Source organism: Piliocolobus tephrosceles, chromosome 1 (genome assembly GCF_002776525.5).
Source record: "Piliocolobus tephrosceles isolate RC106 chromosome 1, ASM277652v3, whole genome shotgun sequence".
Taxonomy (NCBI): Eukaryota; Metazoa; Chordata; class Mammalia; order Primates; family Cercopithecidae; genus Piliocolobus; species Piliocolobus tephrosceles.
Genome location: NC_045434.1, coordinates 184,951,656 through 184,975,732, shown reverse-complemented (window position 1 = coordinate 184,975,732; position 24,077 = coordinate 184,951,656). Strand labels below are relative to the sequence as shown.

At 53.4% G+C, this 24,077-nt stretch overlaps 1 protein-coding gene and 1 long non-coding RNA gene across 4 annotated transcripts in view; one reads left to right on the top strand and one right to left on the bottom strand.

The window, feature by feature from the left end:
• Positions 1 to 7,275, bottom strand: part of LOC111529563 — a 19,836-nt gene extending 12,561 nt beyond the window's left edge. Inside the window, exon 1 of the long non-coding RNA XR_002727465.1 lies at positions 6,966 to 7,275. This is a non-coding gene — a long non-coding RNA (uncharacterized LOC111529563). The remainder of the gene's footprint in view (positions 1 to 6,965) is intronic.
• A 46-nt stretch (positions 7,276 to 7,321) lies between these two features.
• On the top strand, positions 7,322 to 17,167 carry ZC3H12A (zinc finger CCCH-type containing 12A). Of its 3 annotated transcripts, none has more exons than XM_023196457.2 (6): positions 7,322 to 7,458; positions 8,257 to 8,743; positions 13,105 to 13,244; positions 14,408 to 14,642; positions 15,232 to 15,338; positions 15,535 to 17,167. In XM_023196457.2, exons 2-6 carry the CDS (start codon positions 8,295 to 8,297, stop codon positions 16,407 to 16,409), a joined length of 1,806 nt encoding a protein of 601 aa, XP_023052225.2. In that variant the 5' UTR covers positions 7,322 to 7,458; positions 8,257 to 8,294; the 3' UTR covers positions 16,410 to 17,167. The 3 variants fall into 3 exon arrangements, with proteins under 3 accessions (XP_023052225.2, XP_023052227.2, XP_023052228.1); XM_023196459.2 differs by having other exon boundaries at positions 7,325 to 7,458; positions 8,260 to 8,743; XM_023196460.3 differs by having other exon boundaries at positions 7,410 to 7,458; positions 15,148 to 15,338.
• Positions 17,168 to 24,077: the final 6,910 nt, after the last annotated feature.

Genomic DNA, 24,077 nt, shown 5'->3' with positions numbered 1-24,077 from the left:
AAAAAAAAAAAAAAAAAAAAAAAAGAAAAAAAAAGAAATATTCTGATTTGCTTCAGGCAGTTAGGCCCCACCCCTGGAATAGGGTCCTTTCTGACCAGATTACATGGCTGAGAAATTTCCAGTACCATTAGGAACAGGGAATCCAGCAAAGGGGGCAGGAGAGACAACCAGCACCAGCAAGTCTCCTACAACGTGTTTACGGCCAGTTGTATCTCTAACTGCCATCAGAACAGATGACCACCATGTGAACGGCGCATTAGTGATCCCCATATCTTGTGAGGTGCTCACTATGACCACTCCATCTGTGGGTGGCCACGCTGACCACATGAGCTGACGTCAGTCCAGCCACTGCAAGCTCCTGACTGGTTAGATCTGCCCTGGTTGCAAGTTCATCTATGTTCAGCTTCTAGTTCTCCACTCCCATCTGAACCTCCACAGATGGCTCAGCTGGAGACCCCAGGTGAGCCTTGAGCTCCCTTCCAGCCAACTTCCCTGTGACTGCTTTTTTCAAATGCAAGGGGAGGTCCACGAGCTGGACATGGCAAAGCGGGTACAACAGACATGTACACAGCAAAACATAACTGGAACCGCTTCAGCTCAGGCATGCATTGACTCAGCAAACATTTACCAACATCCGTGCCAGGTCCTGTGCTGGGAATGCAGAGGACAGTGAGACTCGGGGCCGTCCTCAAGGAGCCACAGTCAGATGGGGAGACAATGGTGGCACAGACCATCCCAGTTCACTATGGAAACACAGAAAGGGAGGTACTTCCCCCTCCTAGGCCAGAAGGCGGGAATGTCCACATAGCAGCCTCAGCGGCAGGGCCACTTCAGCCCCATCCCCTACTCTCTAGGCTTCAGGAAAGGCTATGTGGGTTCTCCAGCAGCTTTGAGTCTATCACCAGAGTGGTGTCCCCAGTGCACATTAGGAAGTGTTCAACCCCAAAACTGGGGACCCAACCCCCTTCACATGCTCAGGGCTTTGCAGAATCCTCTCTGGCCCCTTTACTGCAATAGCTCTGGGGGTAAGAGTAGGGGGCAGAGACAGACTCAATCTTTTATCCACTTTCAGGCCATGCCTTTTCCTGGATCTTCAAAACCGGTGGGATTCACCTGTTAAGGCATGCACAGTGAGATCAAAGCAGAAATTTCCACTCCAAACCATGCTTCCCAACTAATACTTGGCATTCAGCCCTTCCTTTGAATTTAACATTGCCCTAATCAGGTCCCCAGGTGAGTCACCAATACTTCAGAGCACCTGTGTGGGTCTGACCCACATCTCTGTGGCAAATGGGGCCAGGGATCCCGGGACAGAGAAAGCCTGACGAGTCCCATTCTCGGCTCTGCCCAAATTAACTTGGACGTGACCAGGGGCAAGTCCCTTTCCTCTTTCTCTTTCAGTCTCCTCATCTATGAAACAAAAGATTCAAGGCCAGATGTGGTGGTTCATGTTTATAATCCTAGCACTTTGGGAAGTGGAGGCCAGCGGATCACTTGAGGTCAGGAGTTTGAGACCAGCCCGGCCAACATGGTGAAACCTCGTCTCTACTAAAAAAATACAAAAATAAAAAAGCCAGGTGTGGTGGCACACACCTGTAGTCCCAGCTACATGGGGAGCTGAGGCACGAGAATTGCTTGAACCCGGGAGGTGGAGGTTGCACTGAGCTGAGATCATGCCACTGCACTCCAGCTTGGGTGAGAGTAAGAGACTCTGTCTCAAAAAAAAAAAACCAAAAAGAAACAAAAGATTTAGCCTAATCAATCTCTATATCTCTATGAGACCTCCTAGCTCTAACAGTCTGACTTGAGGGTTCAGATACAGGGAGGAGGGGTAGCAGCATGGGGGTTGGTTGAGAGAGTAGAGGAGAGACAGGAGCTGGCCAGGGCTCCATAGACAAAAAGGCTGCAAGTTTAGACTTCGGATGCTATCTCCAAATAGGACTGTCCTCAGACACAGGATGCAGACCAAGAGAACTGAACAGAGGTGGTTGGCCTATCACCAAAACACCAAAACACACCATCTGTAAGGCCCATAAAATTATATAGATACACACACATATACACACATAAATATATATGGTAGATATATATAATGTATATGGTAAATATATATTATATATGGTAAATATAGATATATCTTCTGAATTTTGGAATTAACTTTAGGTTTACAGAAGAGTTGTGAAGATAGTGCAGAGTTCCCGAATACCTATCCTCCAGTTTCGGTTTCCCCTAATGTTATCTTACAGCACCCTGGTACATTTCTCTTGGTAACTGTGTGTGTGTGTATATATATATATATATAGCTACCAAATAAACTTCTGAATTCAGGGTTTTTGTTTTTGTTTTTTGTTTGTTTGTTTGCTTGAAACGGAATCTCGCTCTGTTGCCCAGGTTGGAGTGCAGTGGTGCAATCTCAGCTCACTTCAATCCCTGCCTCCCCAGTTCAAGTGATTCTCCTGCCTCAGCCTCCCAAGTAGTTGGGATTACAGGTGTCCACCACCACGCCCAGCTAATTTGTGTATTTTTAGTAGAGACGGGGTTTCACCATGTTGGTCAGGCTGGTCTCCTGACCTCAGGTGATCCGCCTGCCTCAGCCTAATTTCTGAATTTTGGAATTAACTTTAGGTTTACAGAAGAGTTGCGAAGATAGTACAGAGAATTCCCAGATATCCGACCTCCAGTTTCGGTTTCCCCAATGTTATCTTACACCACCCTGGTACATTTCTCAAAACTCAAAAATCCCACATTAGTCCGTCATTAGTAACATAACTGCAGACCTTATTTGGATTTCACTAGCCTCTCTGTTCCTGCTCTCTCTGCTCCACGACATGACCTAGAGTGGCATCCTGCATCTAGGCAGCATGTCCGGTGTCCTCTGGTCCATGGCTGCTGCTGTCTTTCTGTGCTTTCGATTTTTTTCTTTTTCACAATGCTTTAATTATTTCTGTGCTTCTTACAACCTTGACAGTTTTGAGGAGTCCTAGTCGGGTATTTTGCAGAACATCCTTTAATTTGGGTTTGTCTGATCTTTTTCTCCAGGGTTATAGGGTTTTAGAAAGAACACCACAGAGGTGAAGTATCCTTCTGGTCATATGTCATGGTGTGGATGGGGCAGAGTTAGCTACATGATAGCCACTAGACTTATCACTGGTGATGTTAACCTTGAGCCCTTGGTTAAAGCGGTGTCTGTAGGTTTCTCCGTTGCATAGTTACTATTCTTCTGTTTCCCTACTCTATTATTTAGAAGCAAGTCCTGAGTCCAGTGTACAGGAAAGGGAAGGGAAAGGAATAATTAAGCTCCACCTCCTAGAGGAGAAAGAATCTGCATTCATTATTGGAAATTCTTCTGTAAAGAAGATTTACCTCTTCTCCCTCAGTTGGTTATTGATTCAACAATTTCTTTAAATCGGGGCTGGGTGTGGTGGCTCATGCCTGTAATCCTAGCACTTTGGGGGACCAAGGTGGAGGATTGTTTCAGCCCAGGAGTTCACGACCAGCTTGGGCAACATAGCGAGATCCCCATCTCCACAAAAAAAATTTTAAAATTTGCCAGGCTTGGTGGTGCACAACTGTAGTCCTAGCTACTCAGGAGGCTGAAGCAGGAGGATCATTTAAGCCCAGGAGTTCAAGGTTATAATGAGCTACGATCATGGCACTTCACTCAAGCCTGGGCAACAGAGCAAGACCCTGGCTCTGAAAACAAAAAAAAAATATTTATATCAGTATAAATATTTATTTATATTTTGGGTTATAATTCAGTATTATCCTATTATTTATTCCCTTGCTCATTTGCTCCAGCTTTGGCCACAGGGAGCTCTTCTGGCTCCTGGATCTCTTTGACGCACTCCTATCCTTTTGCGTTTTGAGCGCTTCCTAACTCCCTGGCACCACAACACACTCCCGGCTCATCTTTTCCCTGTCCCAGCCCTAAAAAGTTAGCCATCTCTCCAAGGAAATAATGTATTTTTAAAACAAGTTATCCAATTATCTTCTCAATAGTCCAAATATATTGCACTGCATTTGAGTGCATGATTTAAAAAAAAAGAGTTAATTTGTTCAGTTACCATTTAAAACACACATTGATTTTTGTAGCCCTGCTGTGACATGTCTTTTTGAAATATACCAGGAGTCTCAAACATGGGAGGGATCTGGTCCTTTCTTCACTTCCAGGAAGGCTTGTTGAATTTAAACATCACCTCAGCAGCCACTCTGCTAAGGGTTGAGGGCAGCCGGCCCAGCCTTTCTACAGAGGTAGCCCAGTTCCCGGGTCCTTCCTAGGCTGAGCTGCCCAGTGAAGTAACTGAAAGTCAAGGTCATTTCTGGGACATTTCCCTCTCCAACCTCACCTCCCAACCCCCCCACCACCCTCAGACAGTGACCAGTCCACAGGCTTTGCAGACCCCACCTAGGCTGCCTGGGTACAGGCAGATAGATAGTGGGAGGCCAGGCAGGCTCCAGGAAGGAAGTTAGCCAGTCCAGCTGCCAAGACAGGCATATGAGAGGCGGAGGGGTTTGTGTGGGCTTGGCATCAGAGGGTTCCTGGAGATTAGGGCCAAAGTTTGCAAAATCCAGCTGTAATTGGAGCAGGGGTTCCCCAAAGAAGCCCTGGGTTCTGTAGAAGACAGTCAGCTTCTTGGGAAGGAACATGAGCCGGAAAACAGCGAGACTGTGGCTCTCCCTGGGAGGGCAGGGAGCAGCATGACTCATCGCCTGGTCCTGCTGGCTCCTACTGGCACAGGGCTGGGCAGCAGAGGGTCTGGGAGCAGGAGCAGAGTCTGGTCTTGTTGTAGCTCCAGAGGAGGTCCCAGGCTGGCAAAGACAACCTAACACATTGGGACATAGGCAGGGTGCTGTGGGGACACTTAGGAGGGTACAACCAGCATCAAAGGAGTCTTGGCTGGCCTCACAGAGGAGGTGACATCATCCAAATGATGAATGGAACTGGCCAGCAAGTGGCTGAGTAGCAGGGAGGGAAGGACACTCTGAACCAAAGAAGAAGCAGAGCAGAGGCCCGAAAGTGTCTGCAAGGCACTGGCCCGTGCCTACCACCCAGTGAGCACTCTATAAATGGGAGGCATTATCTCCGTGATTGATTAGTATTGTCATTATCGTTATTAACCTGGACACATCACTTAATATTTTTATTATCGTAAAGATAGTTACTATAGCAAATAAACGCTTAACATAACTGAGCTCTTCTCATCTGTAAAAGGGGTTTTTGTGAGGTTAGGGGTGCGGCCAGCACTGTACTCAGCTGGAGTGACAGCAAGCATGTGAGGTGCCCAGCAAGGGATGTGAGCTGTACGCGGCTCACAGGGCAGGGGGCCTCTCTCCTCAGGTTGCCAAGCCCCTGGAGCTGCTGTGCCTGGGGGGCACAGAGAAGGGAACACTTTGGGGTTTTCAAAGATGACCAGGCAACAAAGCAGGAACACAGCTAGGTAGGGGCAGGCAAGCCCAGAGGAACAGCCTCAGGGCCCAGCTAGAGACGCACATGCCTGACTCCCTGAGGTCTTTGGTGGCCTCCTGAACAAGCAGGTGTGGATGGGGAGATGGACTGCCTTGGAGAGAGCTACATGAGTTCCAGCTCCACCAGCCCCTAGTGACTTCACCTTTCTGAATCTCTGAACATCCATTTCCTCTGCTGTACAATTTCATTAAGATACATACAAGAATATCCAAAGCAGTCTTTGTAATAGAAAAAAAAATCCTAGAAACAACATCCAACAACAGGTGAATGAATAAGTAACCAGTGGTATATTCATAAAACGGGACACTATTCAGTAGTAAAATAAATTACAGGTATGCAGGCAATCAAAATGGATTTTTTTCATACATAATCCTGTATGAAAAAGGAAGTCACATAATTATGGAATGATTCCATTTACACAAAGTAAAAAATAGCAAAACTATACAATATCCCATTTAGGGATGCATACAAAGGTGGTAAAACTACAAGAAAAGCAAGAGAATGACTAGCACAATTAAAATTCAGGAAACTAGTTCTTCAGGATGTCGGGGGAAGGCTGTGATGGGGGCACCCAGAGGGTCTCAAGGTACTGGCACTGGTCTATTTTTTAAGTTAAGTGATGGATACATGGCTTTTTAAATTATTACTATTATCCTTTAAGCTGTACATGTACGGTTGTGTCTATGGTGTCTTTTATAATAAACAAGTATTTATTATAACACTAGCACTTATAGGACACATGCCTATGATGAGATAGAGAGAATGTAAGAAAGGACTGGCATATGGTAAGCACTGATTGCATGCGGCTCTGTCCTCCAGCGTGTGGGCTCTGTGTTTTCTCTCTCTCTCTCTCTCTCTCTCACACACACACACACACACACACACACACACACACACACACTGGAAGCCAGGATCCCCTCTGCCCTCAATCACCCGTGGTTCACAAAACGGCAGATAATAGGAGCACTAGAATAGGAGCTCTCCATCCTGGTTCGAGTCTTTCCAGCTGGGGCAGTTTAGCCTTTGCAGAATTTCTCAAAGGTAACATCAGCATAATGACCTCTGTCTGTAAGCCCGCGAGTAGATACAGTAAAGTTGTGTGCTCATGCGAGAAATCAGGTCCGACCTGGGAAACTAAAAGCATCTTCACGGAGCAAGGGTGTTCCTCCAGTGGGGGCAGTCAGTGAGTTCTGCGGTGTGGGTGACAGAATTCTTGTGTGGACACTCCTGTGGTGATTAGGGTAAATGGCCCTCTTTTGCCTGGTTTTCTGCCTCGGTCATTGTGCATCTGTTGGTTGAACCTGCCTTTCGGTCCTAGTAAGGTACAGATTTCAGGAAAAGTGTACCTGTCCCTGGGGGTGGCCCACCTCTGTGTGATGGCTTCAAGTACAGTGTGTCTTGAGGGGGCCTGACTCCATCTGGAAAGGGCCTGTCTGGATGTACCTGTCTTTATAACCATGGACCTGCCTCCAAGGTGCGTGGACCAACCTCTGTGTACCTGATTCACTCGATGCGCACCTGGCCATAGCTTCATCAGGCAGGGTGTACCTGTCAAGTTCTTAGGTCCGAGTGTTCGCGGCTTTACTTGTCCTGGTACCGCCGTCCGCACCTCGGTCAGTGCGTCCCCGGCAGGTGCGTGTACCTGGTTCAGTCCGTGCTTATCTTGCGCGTTCGGGCCGCTCAGTGTCCCGCTCGCAGCTCATCGCCGCCGTGGCCTTGAGGCGGTGTCCCCAGGACCCTGACCCCCTGGTTGGCCCCGTCCGGCGCGCAGCGGCCGCGGGGGCGGGACCGCGACTCGAGGGGCGGAGCAGGAAGGGACTCGAAGCTCCGTCCCCAGGGCGGTTCCGGACGGGCCCGCCCCTTGCCCGCTTCCGCGTCAGCGCTTCACCACCACCTGCCCGCGCGCCGCCCCATATAAAGGAGCCGCCGGCCTTGCCCCCTGGGATTCGGCCCCATGGAGACGCCGCCGGCCGCGGCTGGCGCTCAGCGGGGTGAGGCGCGACGGGGAGGGCGCGGGCCTCGGCGGGGAGGCGGCAGGGAGCGCTCCGGCGGGGTCCGAGCCGAGCCGAGCCGAGCCGAGGGGAGGGGAGGGAAAGGGCGGGGTCCTGTTACCCAGCCCGCCGGGCCTCAGTACCCCTCCAACTTAGCGCAAGTTGAGAGTCGGAGAAGAGCACCAGGGTCCGGATCGGGGGCCGAGCGGGCTCGGGTCTCGGGCCGGGACAGCCTCGGCGTCACCAGCTCCCGGCAGCCAACCAGAGTTTCCCAGCAACTTTTCTCCCCGCGGGTCACCCCGGAAACTTGCCCTCCCCGGCTCCGGGAGTCCGGCCACGGGCCTTGCGCTGCTTGGGCCTGAGCTCTGAGTGCTGGACGGGTGGGCGAAAGCGATGGCCTCAGTGGGGAAGCCCCGGGCCTCGCAACGCACTTCCAACCCCAGGATTCCATCTGAGAACCCCGTCCCGCCTTCTGGGCCCCCTGGGTTGGCGTGGGGATTCGAGTCTTTCCAGCTGGGGCAGTTCCAGTCTTAGTTCAGACTAAGTTCCGATCTTCGATCTTCGAGCCACCAGCTAACAGCTGGATGACCTTGAGCAAGTTTTTAATGTCTGTGCCTCAGTTTCTCCCTTTATAGAATGGGAATGGGAATGCCTAGCTGGGAGAGCTTTTGAGAGGACAACCTGAACTAAGAACGTGATGTAGTGTGTAGTGCCGCCCATCCCTCATCCTGCTGGGTGTGGTGATGGGAGGGTGGGAGAGAGCGCTATTCCCTGTTCCTAACCCTGTTGGTTGTTCAGTAGGAGCTGTGGCGTGGTGCCTTCCAGGAGTCTGAGCTATGAGTGGCCCCTGTGGAGAGAAGCCTGTCCTGGAAGCCAGCCCCACCATGAGTCTGTGGGAATTTGAGGACAGCCATAGCCACAGCCGTCAGGGCACCCCCAGGCCAGCCCAAGAGCCGGCAGCTGAGGAGGCCTCGGCCGTGGAACTACAGATGAAGGTGGACTTCTTCCGGAAGCTGGGCTATTCATCCACGGAGATCCACAGCGTCCTACAGAAGCTGGGCGTCCAGGCAGACACCAACACGGTGCTGGGCGAGCTGGTGAAACACGGGACGGCCACCGAGCGGGAGTGCCAGGCCTCACCGGACCCCTGCCCTCAGCTCCCTCTAGTCCCGCGGGGTGGGGGCACCCCTAAGGCTCCCAACCTGGAACCTCCACTCCCAGAGGAGGACAAGGAGGGCAGTGACCTGAGACCAGTAGTCATCGACGGGAGCAACGTAGCCATGAGGTAAGTGTCGCTTCTGTGGCCAAGACACAGGAGGTTCGCATCTCTCCTGTGGCCAGGACACATAGAAGGATGACTGCCTGCAGCTCTGGTGGGCTGGAAGGAGTGACTGTCTTCTTAGGGACTGGTCTAGAGGGAGGGAAAGCCTTTTATGAGGCTTGCCTAGGGTCACGCTACTGGTGACAGAGGCAGGGTTCCAGCCCAGGTCCCTGTGTCCACAGAGCTCACCTTATGCTGTGGGTTCCTCCCTGAGGCCAGCACTGTGTCTCTGCTCCTCTCCTGTAATGTGAGGCAGGGCTGTAAAGGGGACCAACCCTTAGGCAGCAGCTCACTCACCCCTCTGAATCTGATCTCCTCAGGTGGGTGTTGTGAGGAGGGGTTATGCGGATCCTGGAGAGGAGCAAGCCTTCAGGAACCAAAGTAGTGGTAGTAGGCAGTGGTAGTAAGCAGTTGTTGTTGTTGTTATTTCAGGGGCTGGGCTTCTGAGGCCTTCTTGTCTCAGACCTGAGCTCGTACGAAAACAGGTCCAGCGACTATGTCCAAGAGTGACCTCAAGGCTGGGTCCAGTTTTACATGGGTTGTGGGCCGGTGGCCTAATACTCTGGCCTCAGGTGAGCTGCGACTTGGATCCCCACTGATTCAGCTGAAGCAGCCTGGGCTGGACTGGTCTCTGGAGGTTCCCTGGGGCCAGAGCCAGGGCTCAGCCCCCAGTGACTCCTACCCCCATCCCCAAGCACAGGAATGGGGTGGGGAGGTAGGGGCAGAGGGGGAAGCCAGGGCTGCTGCTGACCTTGGGGAACCCAGACTTCTCCTGTCAATCCAGGCCCCACCCTCTGGCCCCACTTTTTTCCCAGTTCCCTCCCAGGCAGGCCGATGAGTCAGTGCTGGGTGGATGGCTCACAGGGAAAAGTTCCTATTGGCATGAATGGGGAGACCCCAGACACGGGGTTGGGAAGGGCTGCTTTTCTGGCTGCCCCGAGGGAGCTCCTAGGTGGGCTACCCAAAGCTGGCATGACATCGGCCTCTGCCCTCTCTGATTTGTGGCCCCCGTGGGACAAGTTCACTGTCCAGCTGGCCCTGGCCCGGCTCAGCAGGCATGCAGCTGAGGCCTCTTCCCTCCTTCTGTCACCTTCAGGCCAGTCTTTCTCTCTCTGACTTGGGCTGAGCCTGGGTGGGAGGCTGAGAAAATCCAGTTTCTATGCCAAGAGGCAGCAGGTTACAGCCTGTGCTTCGAGATTAGCGGGGGTCCCTCTCAGTGTCCAGCCTCATGTGGCTGGACTAGGAGCTAGGTTGGATCTGTATGACTCCTTCCTCTGGAGGCGTGGGCCAGGAGCGGCTGAGCCCTGGGAGCAGCAGAGTGCGGTGTGTGTTTGTATCCAGAAGGAGGAGGAACATGGGAGGAGGGGCTGTGATGTTGGGGGGTGCTCAGAGGAGCCTGCTCCTGAGAAGCAGAGCCACGCACCCACCTCGGGGGTTTCTGAGCTGGGGTAGTGGCAGGAGGGGAATTCCAGCCTCAAACTTCCTGTCTCAGCTGCTACTCGGTTCCTGCCTGGCCACCCTCCTCCTCCCCAGAGGCAGGCGGGCTAGCCCCATCATATGCAAATTATGGGGAAATTCACCTCTGTTTCCTTCTAAGGGAATTTTTCTCCACTCGCCAGGCCCAGCCCAGGCATATCTTTTCACCTGGGGAGACTGGCAGCCCTGCCTTCTGTCCTGGGGCAGGAGCAGTCTAGCTGGAGTCTTCTACACACACTTCCTATCAGTGTCTGCTTCGCCAGGCTGGGGGACGCTGACCTTACGGGCAAAGAGGACTGGGGTGGGAGCAGGGATGTCTGGTTTTCCTGTGCCAGCAGCGCTTCCTCCAGTGCAGTGAAACAGACTAAAGCTAGCTATAGGGGGGCACTCCAGGCCTCATGTGCTCTACCAAGAGGGCTCTGATAGCACCCACTGATCACAGTTTTTCCATCTGCTGAGGGAATATTCAGGTGCTAGGGCTGCTGAGAACCGACTTGTCCCCAGCCAACATTTTCAATGCCCAGAGGCAGTGCACTGCCCTGGGAGCCCTGGCATCCCATTAGTTCCCAAGGCTCCAAGATACCAGCCTAGGATCACGTGCCCGGAGGGAGGCGGGTGGGTGGATACATGCGCACACTGCATACCTGAGAGAAGGAGCTGGGCCTGGGGTGACCCAGCTGCCAGGGTTTTGAGAGGCAGGGCAGAAGGCCCAGGGAAAGGGGTGATGTGATGGGGGAAGCACTGGGCATTGTGAAGACACAGACCAGGGACCTGACCCATTGTGGCAGGTCAGGGAAGGCTTCTCAGAGGCAGTGACATCTCACAAGTGTTTTGAAGGAAGAGCAGGAGTTTGCCCCAGCATTGTTTCTCCCGTTCGCCGCCTGTCTCTTATAACACACTTTGTTCAAACTCAATTTTGGGAGCTTTGTTCTCCCAAATAAATTCTGGGTCTTCTGTTAGAGACAGGAAGGCAACCGAGTGGCCCAGACCTGGGTTCCAGTTCTGACTGTCCCTTACCACTAGCCAGGTGACCTTGGACGAGTCCCAGAGCCTTCCTTTCCTTCACAGTAGCAAGCCCTATAAGAATGAAGCCATATATCTGGCTGCCAGTGGGAGTTCGGTGCCTGCGAATGCCTGCTCATTCCCTGTGATCAGGGTCTATGTCTGCCTTTATACTTACCTGAGCATTAACGTACAGGGTGGTGATAGGCACAGGTCCTGGGCCTGCATCACTGTTCCACCGTTACTGCTGTGTGACCCTGGTGACTAAGCTGCCTTCTCTGGACCACAGTTTTCATCTGAAAAACAGGGAAGGGGATGATGGTGGTATTGTGCCCTCCTCACAAGCTTGCTGATGATTCAGTGTTAGGTGCTTAGAACAGGGCCTGCCTGGTTCACAGCTCTCAGCAAATGGGAACTTTTCTTATAAGCAGGCTGGCAGATGGGGCGGGGGGACCAGGGGAGGGTGAGTGCTGCCCTGGGCTGGACTTTGTCTCCCCTACAATTTAGAGACCTTCAGACCCTGGTGCCCCAGCCTTGCCCCCAAACAGCCTCCATGGCCCCCAGCTGCCCTACCTTCTCTTAAGGCTCCAGCTATCACCCCTTACCTCCCCCACTCCCATTAAAGACACCCACAGGATGTGGTCGGCCCTGGACTTGCCTCTTTTGCGTAACATTTATTCTATTTTATTTGCCAAATATGAGAGTCTAAGCTGTTCACTGAGGGGGCAGTGAGAGGTGGGGCTGCTGGTCCTAGGAGCTCTTCCATGACTCTTAGTGTTACCTGGGAGCCCCGAGCCCCAGTCCTCCATCCCCCAAGAAATCCAGTTGGAACCCCTTCTTTGCAGGGCCATCTTTGGCCTGAAGCCACCAGGAAAGCTATCCTGCTGACTGACCCCTCTTAAGGAAACTGCAGGCTGCTGGGCCCATTTTCAGATAGAGGAACGGAGAGCTGCAGCAGCCCAGGAACCCCGCCAGGCGTCCTTCTGGGTGCAGACACCTGTGGGTGGGGAGCGGCCTGGTCTGAGACCAAGGCAGGGCCCATGCCTCACTCAGCTGTCCTTGCTAAGAGTCCCCCGGCGTCTTCCTGATGGTCTTTCAGCCTTGGGGTGAACAGGCGTTTGGGAGAATTGCCATCTTGGGAGGAAAAGTAGTATCCTTTCACTTTCAGACTGAAAGGGGAGCCTGCTCCACTCTGGCGTTTTCTATCCCACACTGAAGGCTGGAGTCACCAGCCCCTTCCCCTTTGCCCTTCTCAGGCCCCAGTCCCTGAGGTGTGTGTGAGGACTGAACTTTAATCCGGAACAATCTGGTTTCTCCTCAGTCAGCCCAGCCGGTGCTTCCCCCGCCCCCACCCACGCTGCAAGAGGCGAAGGAGGGGTGGTGACTCAGTGTGCATGTGTATGTCTGTCCCTGTGGTCCCGGCAGCTCGCCGGGTGGGGCAGGAACCAGAAGTCTCCCGGCACCTTTCCCCCACCCCCAGGTGTGTTGCAAGTGGCCTGGCCCTCCCCCACCGTGGGGAGCAGTGCTGCCAGCTTCCTGGGCGCTTCCTCACTTTCAGGAGATGGAGCCTCAGGGAAAGTCCCAGCGGGGCCTGGCCATCCTGGAGTTGTGGGAACTGGCACTGGGAATGGAGGCCTTGGCCTTGGGCCCCACCTGCAGAGGGCCAGGGCCTGAGCCCTGGGGAAAGAGGAAGGGGCTGGTGACTCCAAAGGGGAAGGGGCTGCTCACCACCACCACGAAAGCCAGGGCAGGGGTGGGGTGTGACAGCCCCCCTCCTCCTGCTCAGGCCTAGGGGGTGGCAGGCTGGCCATCAGTGTGGGCTAACCCCGTCCTCCTCTCCCTCCCAGCCATGGGAACAAGGAGGTCTTCTCCTGCCGGGGCATCCTGCTGGCGGTGAACTGGTTTCTGGAGCGGGGCCACACAGACATCACAGTGTTTGTGCCATCCTGGAGGAAGGAGCAACCTCGGCCCGATGTGCCCATCACAGGTGAGTGGTGCCTCTGGAGGTGAGATGGTCTTACTGACCCAGCAGCCCTGGTTCTCCCCGAGAGAGACCCTCTGGGAGTGGCCTAACTTCTAGAACTCAAGCAGGGACCAGCATTTCTTTTCTCAGTTTTTTCTGTCCTTAGCAACCTGCTCTGAACGGTGGCCACTGGAGGTCACCTTGTCTAGTCTTCTGCCTCAGATGTGGGGCCCCTCCCTCATCCTACTGGTGGGCGGGTCACTCTTTCAACCTCCCCAGTGGTAGAGGGGCAGTGCCACATAGTGGTTAGGCCTGTGGGCTCTGAGTCAAGACAGCCAGAGTTGGAATCCTGGCTCTGTCCCCTCCTGGCACCCTGGCCTGGGCAGGGATCTCCGTTAGCCCTGCTCCACGTGCTCCTCATCTGAAACATGGGGTCAGTGTCGGCGCAGGGTGTTGACAGCAGCGCCTTCCTCATGAGATTGTATAAGTTAACACATGGTTAAGTGCTGAGAAGAGTACCTGGCACGTGGTAGACGCTCAGTGTATGTTAGCTGTTACCACTGTTCTTGCAAGAGCCCCCAGCTTTTGGAGGTAAAAACTGAATCAGTTTCTCTAGAAGTCTTGAGATCTAGGGGCAGGCTGTCCAGGACTGCAGGCTCCAGGAAGAGGGGCCCTTTCCACTTCCTCACATCTGTGTCCCTGTGGTCCCAGCAGCTCCCCAGGTGGGGCATGGTGAGTGGCCTGACCTTTCCCCACCATGGGATTCAGCGACCTTGTCCTGGCAATGCAAGGGACAGAACCAAACTACTTCTCCCACCTCAGAGCAAGCTGGGGCTCATTCACGGACCCCTCAGAACAGGCTGAATGAAAGCCAAAGCCAAGACCACATCTGGCTTGAACAGGCCTGATGTCCAGAGGGAGAAAAGGAGCGAGGCCAGCTCTGTGCTTGGAGCCTTTGCCGTGCAGGCCCTGCCGCCTGTGCTCAGATGTTCTTGGTCTTCAGGCAGCAAACTGTGCCGGGCCAAGGGAGGGGCTGGGGTGTGGAAGAGGCCTCAGCAGAGCTAGTTCTTGCCCGTGACCTTGGCGTTAACAGCTCCTGTGCATGGCCACCAGCAGGTTAGGGAGCTCTGTAGGGCTGGCTCTGGGTCCCGCTGGGCCCTGACCTGTGTGTGCCCGTCACCTCCCAGACCAGCACATCCTGTGGGAACTGGAGAAGAAGAAGATCCTGGTGTTCACACCATCGCGGCGCGTGGGTGGCAAGCGGGTGGTGTGCTATGACGACAGATTCATCGTGAAGCTGGCCTACGAATCTGATGGGATCGTGGTTTCCAACGACACGTACCGTGACCTCCAGGGCGAGCGGCAGGAGTGGAAGCGCTTCATTGAGGAGCGGCTGCTCATGTACTCCTTCGTCAATGACAAGTATGTTCCTCCCAGAGGCCCTGATGGACTTGGGGTCCACAGGGGAAGCCAGAGATGCCCTTGGCAGGGGTGGAGCTGGGGGCTGGGCTCTGCGGGGCCCTGCAGCCATGGGAGGTTGTGGTCTTCGCTCCAGGCAGCTTTGAGAGTGAGACGGACAGCTCACCACATAGGCAAAATCAGACCAGGACCGGCAGGCTGTGGGGTGGAGAGAGTGGCTATTTTGGGAGACAGAGCCGTAGCACTTACGAGGGGATGTGGTTGGGGTTCCAGGTGGCCTCTCTACGAACCAACATGGCATCTCTCGAGCAGAGGCCATGGGCCAGTGGGTATGAGCTGCCATCCCCCCGACGACCTCAGAGAGAGTTCCCCTAAAGGTTCCCCTGGGCTGTGGCCCTCTAGACCGGGAATTCCTTTCTCCTCCCTTGGCATGATCCCACCCAGAGAGCAGTTTTAGGGGGTCCTGGACAGGCCCCAGTTTTAGGTGTCGCTCTCCTGTTCTTCCCAGCAAGGTTTGCCATCGGCCCCTTCTCAGCAATTAGAAGTCCCTGCATGGCTCCCACCTCCAGAGAGTTCTTTGCACCCTCTGCAGGTTTATGCCTCCCGATGACCCACTGGGCCGGCACGGGCCCAGCCTGGACAACTTCCTGCGTAAGAAGCCACTCACTTTGGAGCACAGGAAGCAGCCGTGTCCCTATGGTACGGAACCCAGCCTGCCCTCCGCGGCCCTCCTCACTCCTGCCCCTCCTCTCACCTGTCTGCCTGTGCCCTGTTTTCCTCTTGGGGACCTCTACCATTGGACCACCCAACCCCATGTCCTGTGCCACCCCTTCCCTGCTTTCACCCCTGGTTCTGAAGTGCCTCTGCTTAGAGTCCCTCTTGATTCCTCTTCCAGGGAGGAAATGCACCTACGGGATCAAGTGCCGATTTTTCCACCCAGAGCGGCCAAGCTGCCCCCAGCGCTCTGTGGCAGATGAGCTCCGCGCCAATGCTCTCCTCTCACCCCCCAGGGCCCCAAGCAAGGACAAAAGTGGCCGGCGGCCTTCACCTTCATCCCAGTCCAGTTCTCTGCTAACCGAAAGTGAGCAATGCAGCCTGGATGGGAAGAAGCTGGGGGCCCAGGGATCCCCAGGGCCCCGCCAGGAGGGTCTAACACAGACCTATGCCCCATCAGGCAGGAGCCTCCCACCTAGCGGGGGCAGTGGCAGCAGCTTCGGGCCCACGGACTGGCTCCCGCAGACTCTGGACTCACTCCCGTACGTCTCCCAGGATTGCCTGGACTCGGGCATTGGCTCCCTGGAGAGCCAGATGTCAGAACTGTGGGGGGTTCGAGGAGGAGGCCCTGGTGAGCCAGGCCCACGCCGAGCCCCATACACGGGCTACGGTCCCTATGGATCTGAGCTCCCAGCCACTGCGGCCTTCTCTGCCTTTGGCCGGGCCATGGGTGCTGGCCACTTCAGTGTCCCTGCCGACTACCCACCTCCGCCCCCTGCCTTTCCGCCTCGAGAGTACTGGTCTGAACCATACCCACTGCCCCCACCCACACCAGTCCTTCAAGAGCCCCCAGTGCAGAGCCCAGGGGCTGGCAGGAGCCCGTGGGGCAGGGCAGGCAGCCTGGCCAAGGAGCAGGCCAGTGTGTATACCAAGCTGTGTGGTGTGTTTCCCCCGCACCTGGTGGAGGCCGTGATGGGGCGCTTCCCACAGCTCCTGGACCCCCAGCAGCTGGCTGCCGAGATCCTCTCTTACAAGTCCCAGCACCCCAGTGAGTAAGCTGCCCGTGGCTGGCAAGGGCAGCACCCCCAGCCTCCATGGGCTGTCAGGCTGAGCCTTGGGCCATCGAGCAGCCCATTCCCAGCCCTGAGGCCCACCCCGGAGATGGACAGAGGGAGGATTCAAGTTGGGAAGGAAACCCACAAACCAAAGATACTGTAGGATTGGTTCTGGCCCATGCAGCACCTCTAGCTGTCTGCCTGAGTGGGTCAGAAACGATCACCCTGTTGATACACATTGTATCTCTGTAGTTTAAGGAGACGCTGCCGGTAACGGCGTCAGTCCATGGCTGAGGCCCAAACCGTCTTTTCTCTCGGAGGGTGGGGAGAGAGGTGGGGGCAGCAGAGGCCTGGGCTGGGTGCCCTGTGCACGCCACCCCACTTCCGCTCTACCCCTAGGACGTTGGCCTTGGCTGGCTAGTTGGGCACTGTGTGCCCGCCCTCCAAGGGCCTCCTCTACGCCAATGAGGCCTCATCCGTGCTCTCGCTGGGCACGTGGCTTCATGTCAGTAAGCAAGATGCTTCTTAATAACCTACCTTCTGCCCCACTCTGTTCCTTATCCCACTGCCCCTGTAGGGGTCAAGGGCCCTCTGTCTACACTCTCCTCCTCCTCCTCCATCCTCTATTCAGTCATCTCGCCCTTCCCCACAGGTGGGGGAACGTGTGTGTGTACACATGTAAATTTTAAATATTTTAAGCAGAAAGTCCTTACCTCCTGTAATACATCAATAAAGTACAATCAATGCGAGCCCTTTCAAGAGGTGATTGTCTTTGTTACGCTCAGGGCGTTGGGCTGGCCTCTGGGTGAGGAAAGGCCAGCAGGTGTGCACCTGACCTCCTTCACCCCAGGAGGAAGCCCTCCACACCAGCTCCCTGACCCTTCTCTGGAAGGAAGATTTCTAACATTCACCAGGAATGCTTAGCCCCTTGGGGCTGGGGCATCTTTCCCGAGGCCTTGGTCTGGGCCTTGTTAGGAGGGGCCCATGGACACACGAGTGGGCAGGCGGCTTGCAGGGGGCAGTTAGGCTGCAAAAGTGTAAAAGGGCTTGGAGTCTAGTTTTATCTGCAGAAAGAAATCTTATTTACAATATACTTGGGCTTCTGTTTGTTTTGTGGGACAGGAAGCTAAAATACCAGACTGTCCAGTTCATTATCAGCCACTTGGCAATGCTGAGTGACTTGCCCAAGGCCCCACAGAGCAAGGACAGACTGGGGCCTTGAGTCCTGGTTCTGGTCCCCAAACCAGGAGGGACAGGAGGGGTGGGTCTGGACACTAGTTTGCAGCAACCCAGAGCCCTGCAGGGATGGGGGAGGTAAAGGTACCCTCAGCCCCACACCTCACAACTCTCCTAGGTTTCAACATCCACAAAGGAATCCTTCCAGGCCAGGCATGTTGGCTCACGCCTGTAATCCTAACACTTGGAAGCCAAGGTGGGCGGATTGCTTGAGCTGAGGAGTTCGAGACCATCCTGGCCAACACAGGGAAAGTCTATCTCTACAAAAAATGCAAAATTGGCTGGGCGTGGTGGCATACACCTATAGTCCCAGCTACTTGGGCTATGTAGGAGGATCACTTGAACCACAGGAGGTAAAGGCTGCAGTGAGCCATGACTGCACCACTATGCTCCAGCCTGGTAACAAAGTGAGACCCTGTCTCAAAAACAAACAAAAAAAAAGAAAGAGGAATCCCTCCAGTATAGCAGCTGAAAGGACCACCCTACCTACCTGGTCAGCAGCAGATGCCCAGCAACCCCACCTGCCAAGCCCCCTCTGTCTCTGCACACCACAGTGGAGCTTTAGGCTGCCTGGAAGAAACGGAGTGTTCTCACCCCTCTTCCCATCCCAGCTGCCAGCTGGCCATAGCCTTGGGAGTTCATACTTGCTTACTTCCTTCTTGACCAGAGCTGAACTCTGGGCCATTTGCTGCTTCTGCTGTGTGTGGGGAGGGACGGGCAGTGGGTAGCAGGTCCTGGCTGGCTGTGCCATGTCTGGAGGTCGAGTCTGGCCCTGCTGGTTCACTGATAGGCACCAGTAAGGGTGGCAGAGCTGACGTGGCATGTGCCTGAGGGGCTGGGATCTGGGGAGGACTGGTCAGTTCCATGCCCTGCTGGTCTGAGCTTGCATCCTGTGCTTTCCAGGCAGGCTTAGATGCAGGCCTCTTTCTCAGTCTGCCAGGCAGAGTGACTCTGAGGCTACCAGGCCCAGTGCCCCAGCTGTTTCTGTTTCTTTCCCATGACTTTGGCTCTAACTCCAAAGTTCTCCCATCACCTCCTGCTCCAATGCCCATTCAAGCAACTTAGGTAGGTGGTATTTGCTCACAGGGCCTCAGTCTCCCCACCTGTAAAAGGGATACGATGGTCCTTGCCTCTTTCTAGATTTGAGAGGAGAATAACTCAGTTCCTATGAAAGGAGGGGAGGGAGGGGCCCTGGATTCAAGCGCCCATTACTAGTGATGCAGCCCTGGGCAACCCACTTCTCTCTCAGAGCCTCAGCTTCCTGCCTCTTCAGAGGCAGCTTCCCTCGGAGAGGGGGACCGGGATGGAATGTGACTTGTGCGTGCTGGAAGAGATCAAACTCTGGGGAGCTGCCCCAGTTGCTCTTTCCTCCTCTTGTTTTCCTGGTTCCAGGAGCCAGAAGCTGATGGGGAAACCAGTGAGTATGCAAATTCCGGCACTATTGGGAAATGATCCCGGGGAGCTCACAGAGGACAGTCTCCTGCCTGCCCTCCCCCACACCCCCGCAGGCCCCCCACCTTGCCCTTGGGCTCTCATCAGCGGGGGCCGAACCCTGAGTTTTATTGTGAGTTCTGTCTCACACACATGGGTTAACCCCTCTTGGAGTGAAGCCAGGGTGACCATGGCCAATCTGTCCTCAGAAAACCTCCAGCCTCCCTAGCAGAGAGCAAATGAGCCCACAATGGGATGAAAGATCCCTGTTCTGGATGTTCCAGCCCAGTCCCCATCCCACTTCTGTAGGGTGGGGGAAAAACTCAGCAGTCCCTAAAGACCTGGGACCTAAACTAGGAGCAGAACTTTAGAGGTCCAGGGTAGCAGCTCTCCAATCCCCTTCTCCCCCGCAGTGCTGCTCATACCCTCCATCGTTGTAGTCTCCTGTGAGGGGGGACAGGTGTTGTCTGGGAAGGGGCCAGTACTCCTCACTGCAGCTGCCACTTCCCTCCTCTTCCCCCAACAAAGTTCTCGGCCTTCCCTTCCCCATGCCTCCTGGAAAAGCCAGCATTTGTCTTCTGTACACAAAAGGGAAAGACCCCAGCCCTGAGGGAGGTGCTGGGCAGGACTCTACCAAGACAAGAGTGAGTGAGCAGCAGAGAAAGTGGGACTTGGGGGGCATATATCTAGGAGCTGCAGGGAAGGAAGTGATGCAATCAGCCTGAGTCCTGGGCCTAGCTGGTCCCTAGAGACACTTCCCCAAAAGAAGGCAGTCCAAGGACCCTAGCACTTTTGTCCCAGGATTTCTCAAGCCTCTGGCTTTTTTTTTTCTTGGACCATAGCAGAGTGGGTGGAGTAGAGGGTGGCAAGGGCCTGTTCTGGGGACCTCCCAGTTCATGGGAAGGGTGTGGGAGATTTGGCTGAAAGAGGCAGGAAGTCGGGCCCTACAACTAAGGAAACCCAAGCCATCCAAGGCCATGGCATGTAAATCCTTCCGGCTAGTTCCTGAAGGGGAGGAGGCCCCAGGCTGTCATCCTGAGGTGTGGCCTCATTAAGCTCCTCTCAAGGCAGCTGCTGGTGATCTAAACTGCTCATCCATTTAAGAAATGTCAGCAAGGCCGGGCGCGGTGGCTCAAGCCTGTAATCCCAGCACTTTGGGAGGCTGAGACGGGCGGATCACGAGGTCAGGAGATCGAGACCATCCTGGCTAACACGGTGAAACCCCGTCTCTACTCAAAACTACAAAAAACTAGCCGGGCGAGGTGGCGGCGCCTGTAGTCCCAGCTACCCGGGAGGCTGAGGCAGGAGAATGGCATGAACCCGGGAGGCGGAGCTTGCAGTGAGCTGAGATCGGGCCACAGCACTCCAGCCTGGGCGACAGAGCGAGACTCCGTCTCAAAAAAAAAAGAAAAAAAAAAAAAAAAAAAGAAATGTCAGCAAAACGAGGTGGGAGGAAAGGATCAGGCGCCTCACCCCACACTAAGTTGGGCACATTGCTGGGAGGTCAAGTCACTGGGAATGGTGCAAAGGCTCTAACTCTGGCTGCTCCTGGGCTGCTTGTGGAGCCGTGCCTGCCACCTGCTGGTGCTTCCTGATACTGCTCCCTATGGAACAGGGGCCTGCCCACCAGGTCTGGCCTGGAAATGAAGGGCCTAGAGACAAAGATCTTCCAGCAGGATCTGAAAACAATAATTTAAGAAGAATAACATGGGAAGTAAAGTGCTAAGGCAAAAACAGGGAATTCTTAATGGTATTTGCAGCTCCGTCCTGGAAAGAAACACCAGAGGTCACTGTCATGCCTTCTACAAAGTGTAAAGTTCTAGAAAGTTCCAACTGTTCCAGGTAACAAATATCAGAAGAAAAACTCTCAGGAACTGAAGGAATAAAAAGGAAAGGAGAAAAAAATATAAACACTCTTTTTTTTTTCGAGACAGGGCCTTACTCCATCTTCCAGGCTAGAGTGCAGTGGCATAATCACAGTTCACTGCAGCCTTGACTTCCCCGGCTCAGGTGATTCCCCCACCTCAGCCTCCCGAGTAGCTGGCACTACAGGCATGTGCCACTATGCCTGGGTGATCTTTTGGTATTTTTGTAGAGATGGGGTTTCACCATGTTACCCAGTCTGGTCTTGAACTCCTGGGCTCAAAGCAAATCCGCCTGCCACAGCCTCCCAAGGTGCTGGGATTTTACAGTCATGAGCCAACATGCCCAGCTATTTTTTTATGCTTGTTGTTTTTTTCAAGGAATCTTCTTTTTCTGGAGACAAAGTCACTCTGTCATCCAGACTGGAGTGCAGTGGCATGATCACAGCTGACTGCTGCCTCGACTTCCAGGGCTTAAGCAATCCTCCCACACCACAGCACCTGGCTAATTTATTTCTTGTAGAAACAGGGTCTTACTTTGTGGCCCAGGCTAGTCTTGAACTCTTGGGCTCAAGCAATCCTCCCACTATGGCCTCTCACCATCCTCCTGCCTTGGCCTCCCAAAGTGCTGGGATTACAGGCATGGGCCAGCATGCCTGGCCTCACTGCTGAAAATTTATCCTACAGGTACCCTTACTTGCAAAATGATGCATCTAGGGCTATTCACTGTGACACTGTCTGAAACAGCAAAAGATGGGAAATAATATTAATGCAATCAACAGAGGACTGATTAAGTAAACTTTGGTATACACACGCAACGGAATATAAAGTAGCCAATAAAAATAACGAGGTGGTTGTACATGTGGAACGTTTTCTGTGCTAGATTGCTAGATGAAAAAAGCAACGAGAGAACAGTATGCTACCATTTCTGTGAACAGACGCATGCATGCGTGCATACTGCTCATACATGTACAAAGGTCCTCGGGAAGGACACAATGGAACTCTGGGGTTGCCTCTGGGAAGGGGAACTGACAGCTGAGGGACAGGAACACTTCCTTTACCCTGAATATACTTCAGTGCCATTTGAGCACATGCTATTTCCATGTTGCTACAGTCTGAATGTTTATGTCTCACCAAAATTCATAGGTTGAAATACCCCCAAAGTGATGGAATTAAGAGAAGTGGCTTTGGGGTGCTTAAATCATGAGGACAGAATGCTCATAAATGGGATTAGTGTCCTTATAAAAGAGGCCTAAGGAGTCAGGTGTGGTGGCTCATTCCTGTAATCCCAGCATTTTGGGAGGCTGAGGCAAAAGGATGACTTGAGCCCAGGAGTTTAAGACCAGACTGGGCAACAAAGTGAGACCCTGTCTCTAAAAAAATAAAAATAAATAAAAGAGCCCTGAGGCCAGGCCTGATGGCTCACATCTAGAATCCCGGCACTTTGGGAGGCCAAGGCAAGGAGGGTCACTTGAGCCCAGGAGTTCAAAACCAGCCTGGGAACATACCAAGACCCTGCCTACAAAACATTAAAAAAAAAAAAAAAAAAGAACTAGCCAGGTGTGGTGACACAGACCTGTAGTCCCAGCTAATTGGGAGGCGGAGGTGAGAGGGTCACTTGAGCCTGGGAAGTTGAGTCTGCAGTGAGCTGTGATTGTGCCCCTGGACCCTAGCCTGGGCAACAAAGTGAGACCACGTCTCAAAAATGTTTTTAAAAAGAGGTCTGAAGGAGCTTGTTCTCCTTCCACCATGTGAGGACACAGCTAGAAGGCACCGTCTGTGAACCAGAAAGCACACCTTCACCAGACACCGGCTGTTGCTGGTGCCTTGCTTGATCTTGGACTTCCTAGTCTCCGCAACTGTAAGAAATGTTTGTTGTTTATAAGCCATTTAGTTTATATTTTTGTTATAGCAGCTCAAACAGACTAAGACACATGTATTCAAATTAATTAGATATTTTTTTAAAGTCTTCCCATCCCCACACCCAGGATATAGAAATAAGTTATCTGGGTGGGGGTTGGGAGCTGAGGAGGGGGCTGGGGTCTCCAAAGTTTATTTTCTGTACACAAATGGTAAAAACTTGAAGCATATACACCCCCAACATGTATATGCTGTTAAACTATGATAACTGCCACTTTTACAGACCAAAAACGATTATCAGCAGTTTCTTGTGGTTCAACCTTTTATTTATAAATTAATGACCTACATGTACTAATGAACTAATACTGATGTATATATATAATACATTCAAAGTGAGAAACTAAATAAGGCTGAGCCTGAAAGTGAATATAAACCAAAGGCCTAATCTTTTCTTCCCACCCCAACCCAGCCATCCTGTGCACCCTCTTCCCCTTGGAGGCCACCGCCCTAAGTGAGGATCAGCATCGACTCCACCACAGCCTACTTCAGTGGTGACAACTTTTAATCCCCAGAAGCAATTTTTCAAAGTGAAAACTGTTTCAAATCATGAAGCTTATCACTTAGACAATTCAGACATGGTAACGCTCATTTAGACAGACACAGGTATGAAAATTCCAATCCCTTCTTTTCACTATCACTGTATCTGACACACACATCACCTCCCTAGGCACTATGACACTACCCTGGGAGAAGCAAACGTGTACAAAGCAGCACAATCCTGCTCTCTCCCCACACTTCACATAAACCAGTATAATGCTCCTGTAGTCAGGGTTTCAGATGTCAATTTTCTGTTGTTTTTAGAGACAGTGTCTTGCTATGCTACTCGGGCTGAAGTTAAGTGGCCATTCATAGGCATGATCGTAGTGCACTGTAGCCTTGAACTCCTGGCTTCAAGCAATCCTGCAGCCTCTCAGCCTCCCAAGCAGCTGGGACTAAAGGTGCGTATCACCACACCCAGCTTGATGTGTATTTTTTAAGCAATAATGCCTCATTAGGCTGGGTGCGGTGGCTCATGCCTGTAATCCCAGCACTTTGGGAGGCCGAGGCAGATGGATTACGAGCTCAGGAGTTCGAGACCAGCCTGGCCAATATGGTGAAACCCCGTCTCTATTACAAATACAAAAATTAGCTGGGCATGGTAGCGCGTGCCTGTAGTCCCAGCTACTGGGAAGGCTGAGGCAGGAGAATCGCTTGATGCCTATAATCCCAGCACTTTGGAA

Coding starts and splice junctions, on each gene's coding strand:
- ZC3H12A (XM_023196457.2), top strand. CDS start 8,295: ATGAGTGGCCCCTGTGGAGAGAAGCCTGTCCTGGAAGCCAGCCCCACC. Junction 14,643..15,231: donor TACTCCTTCGTCAATGACAA/GTATGTTCCTCC, acceptor CACCCTCTGCAG/GTTTATGCCTCCCGATGACC. Junction 15,339..15,534: donor GAAGCAGCCGTGTCCCTATG/GTACGGAACCCA, acceptor TTCCTCTTCCAG/GGAGGAAATGCACCTACGGG.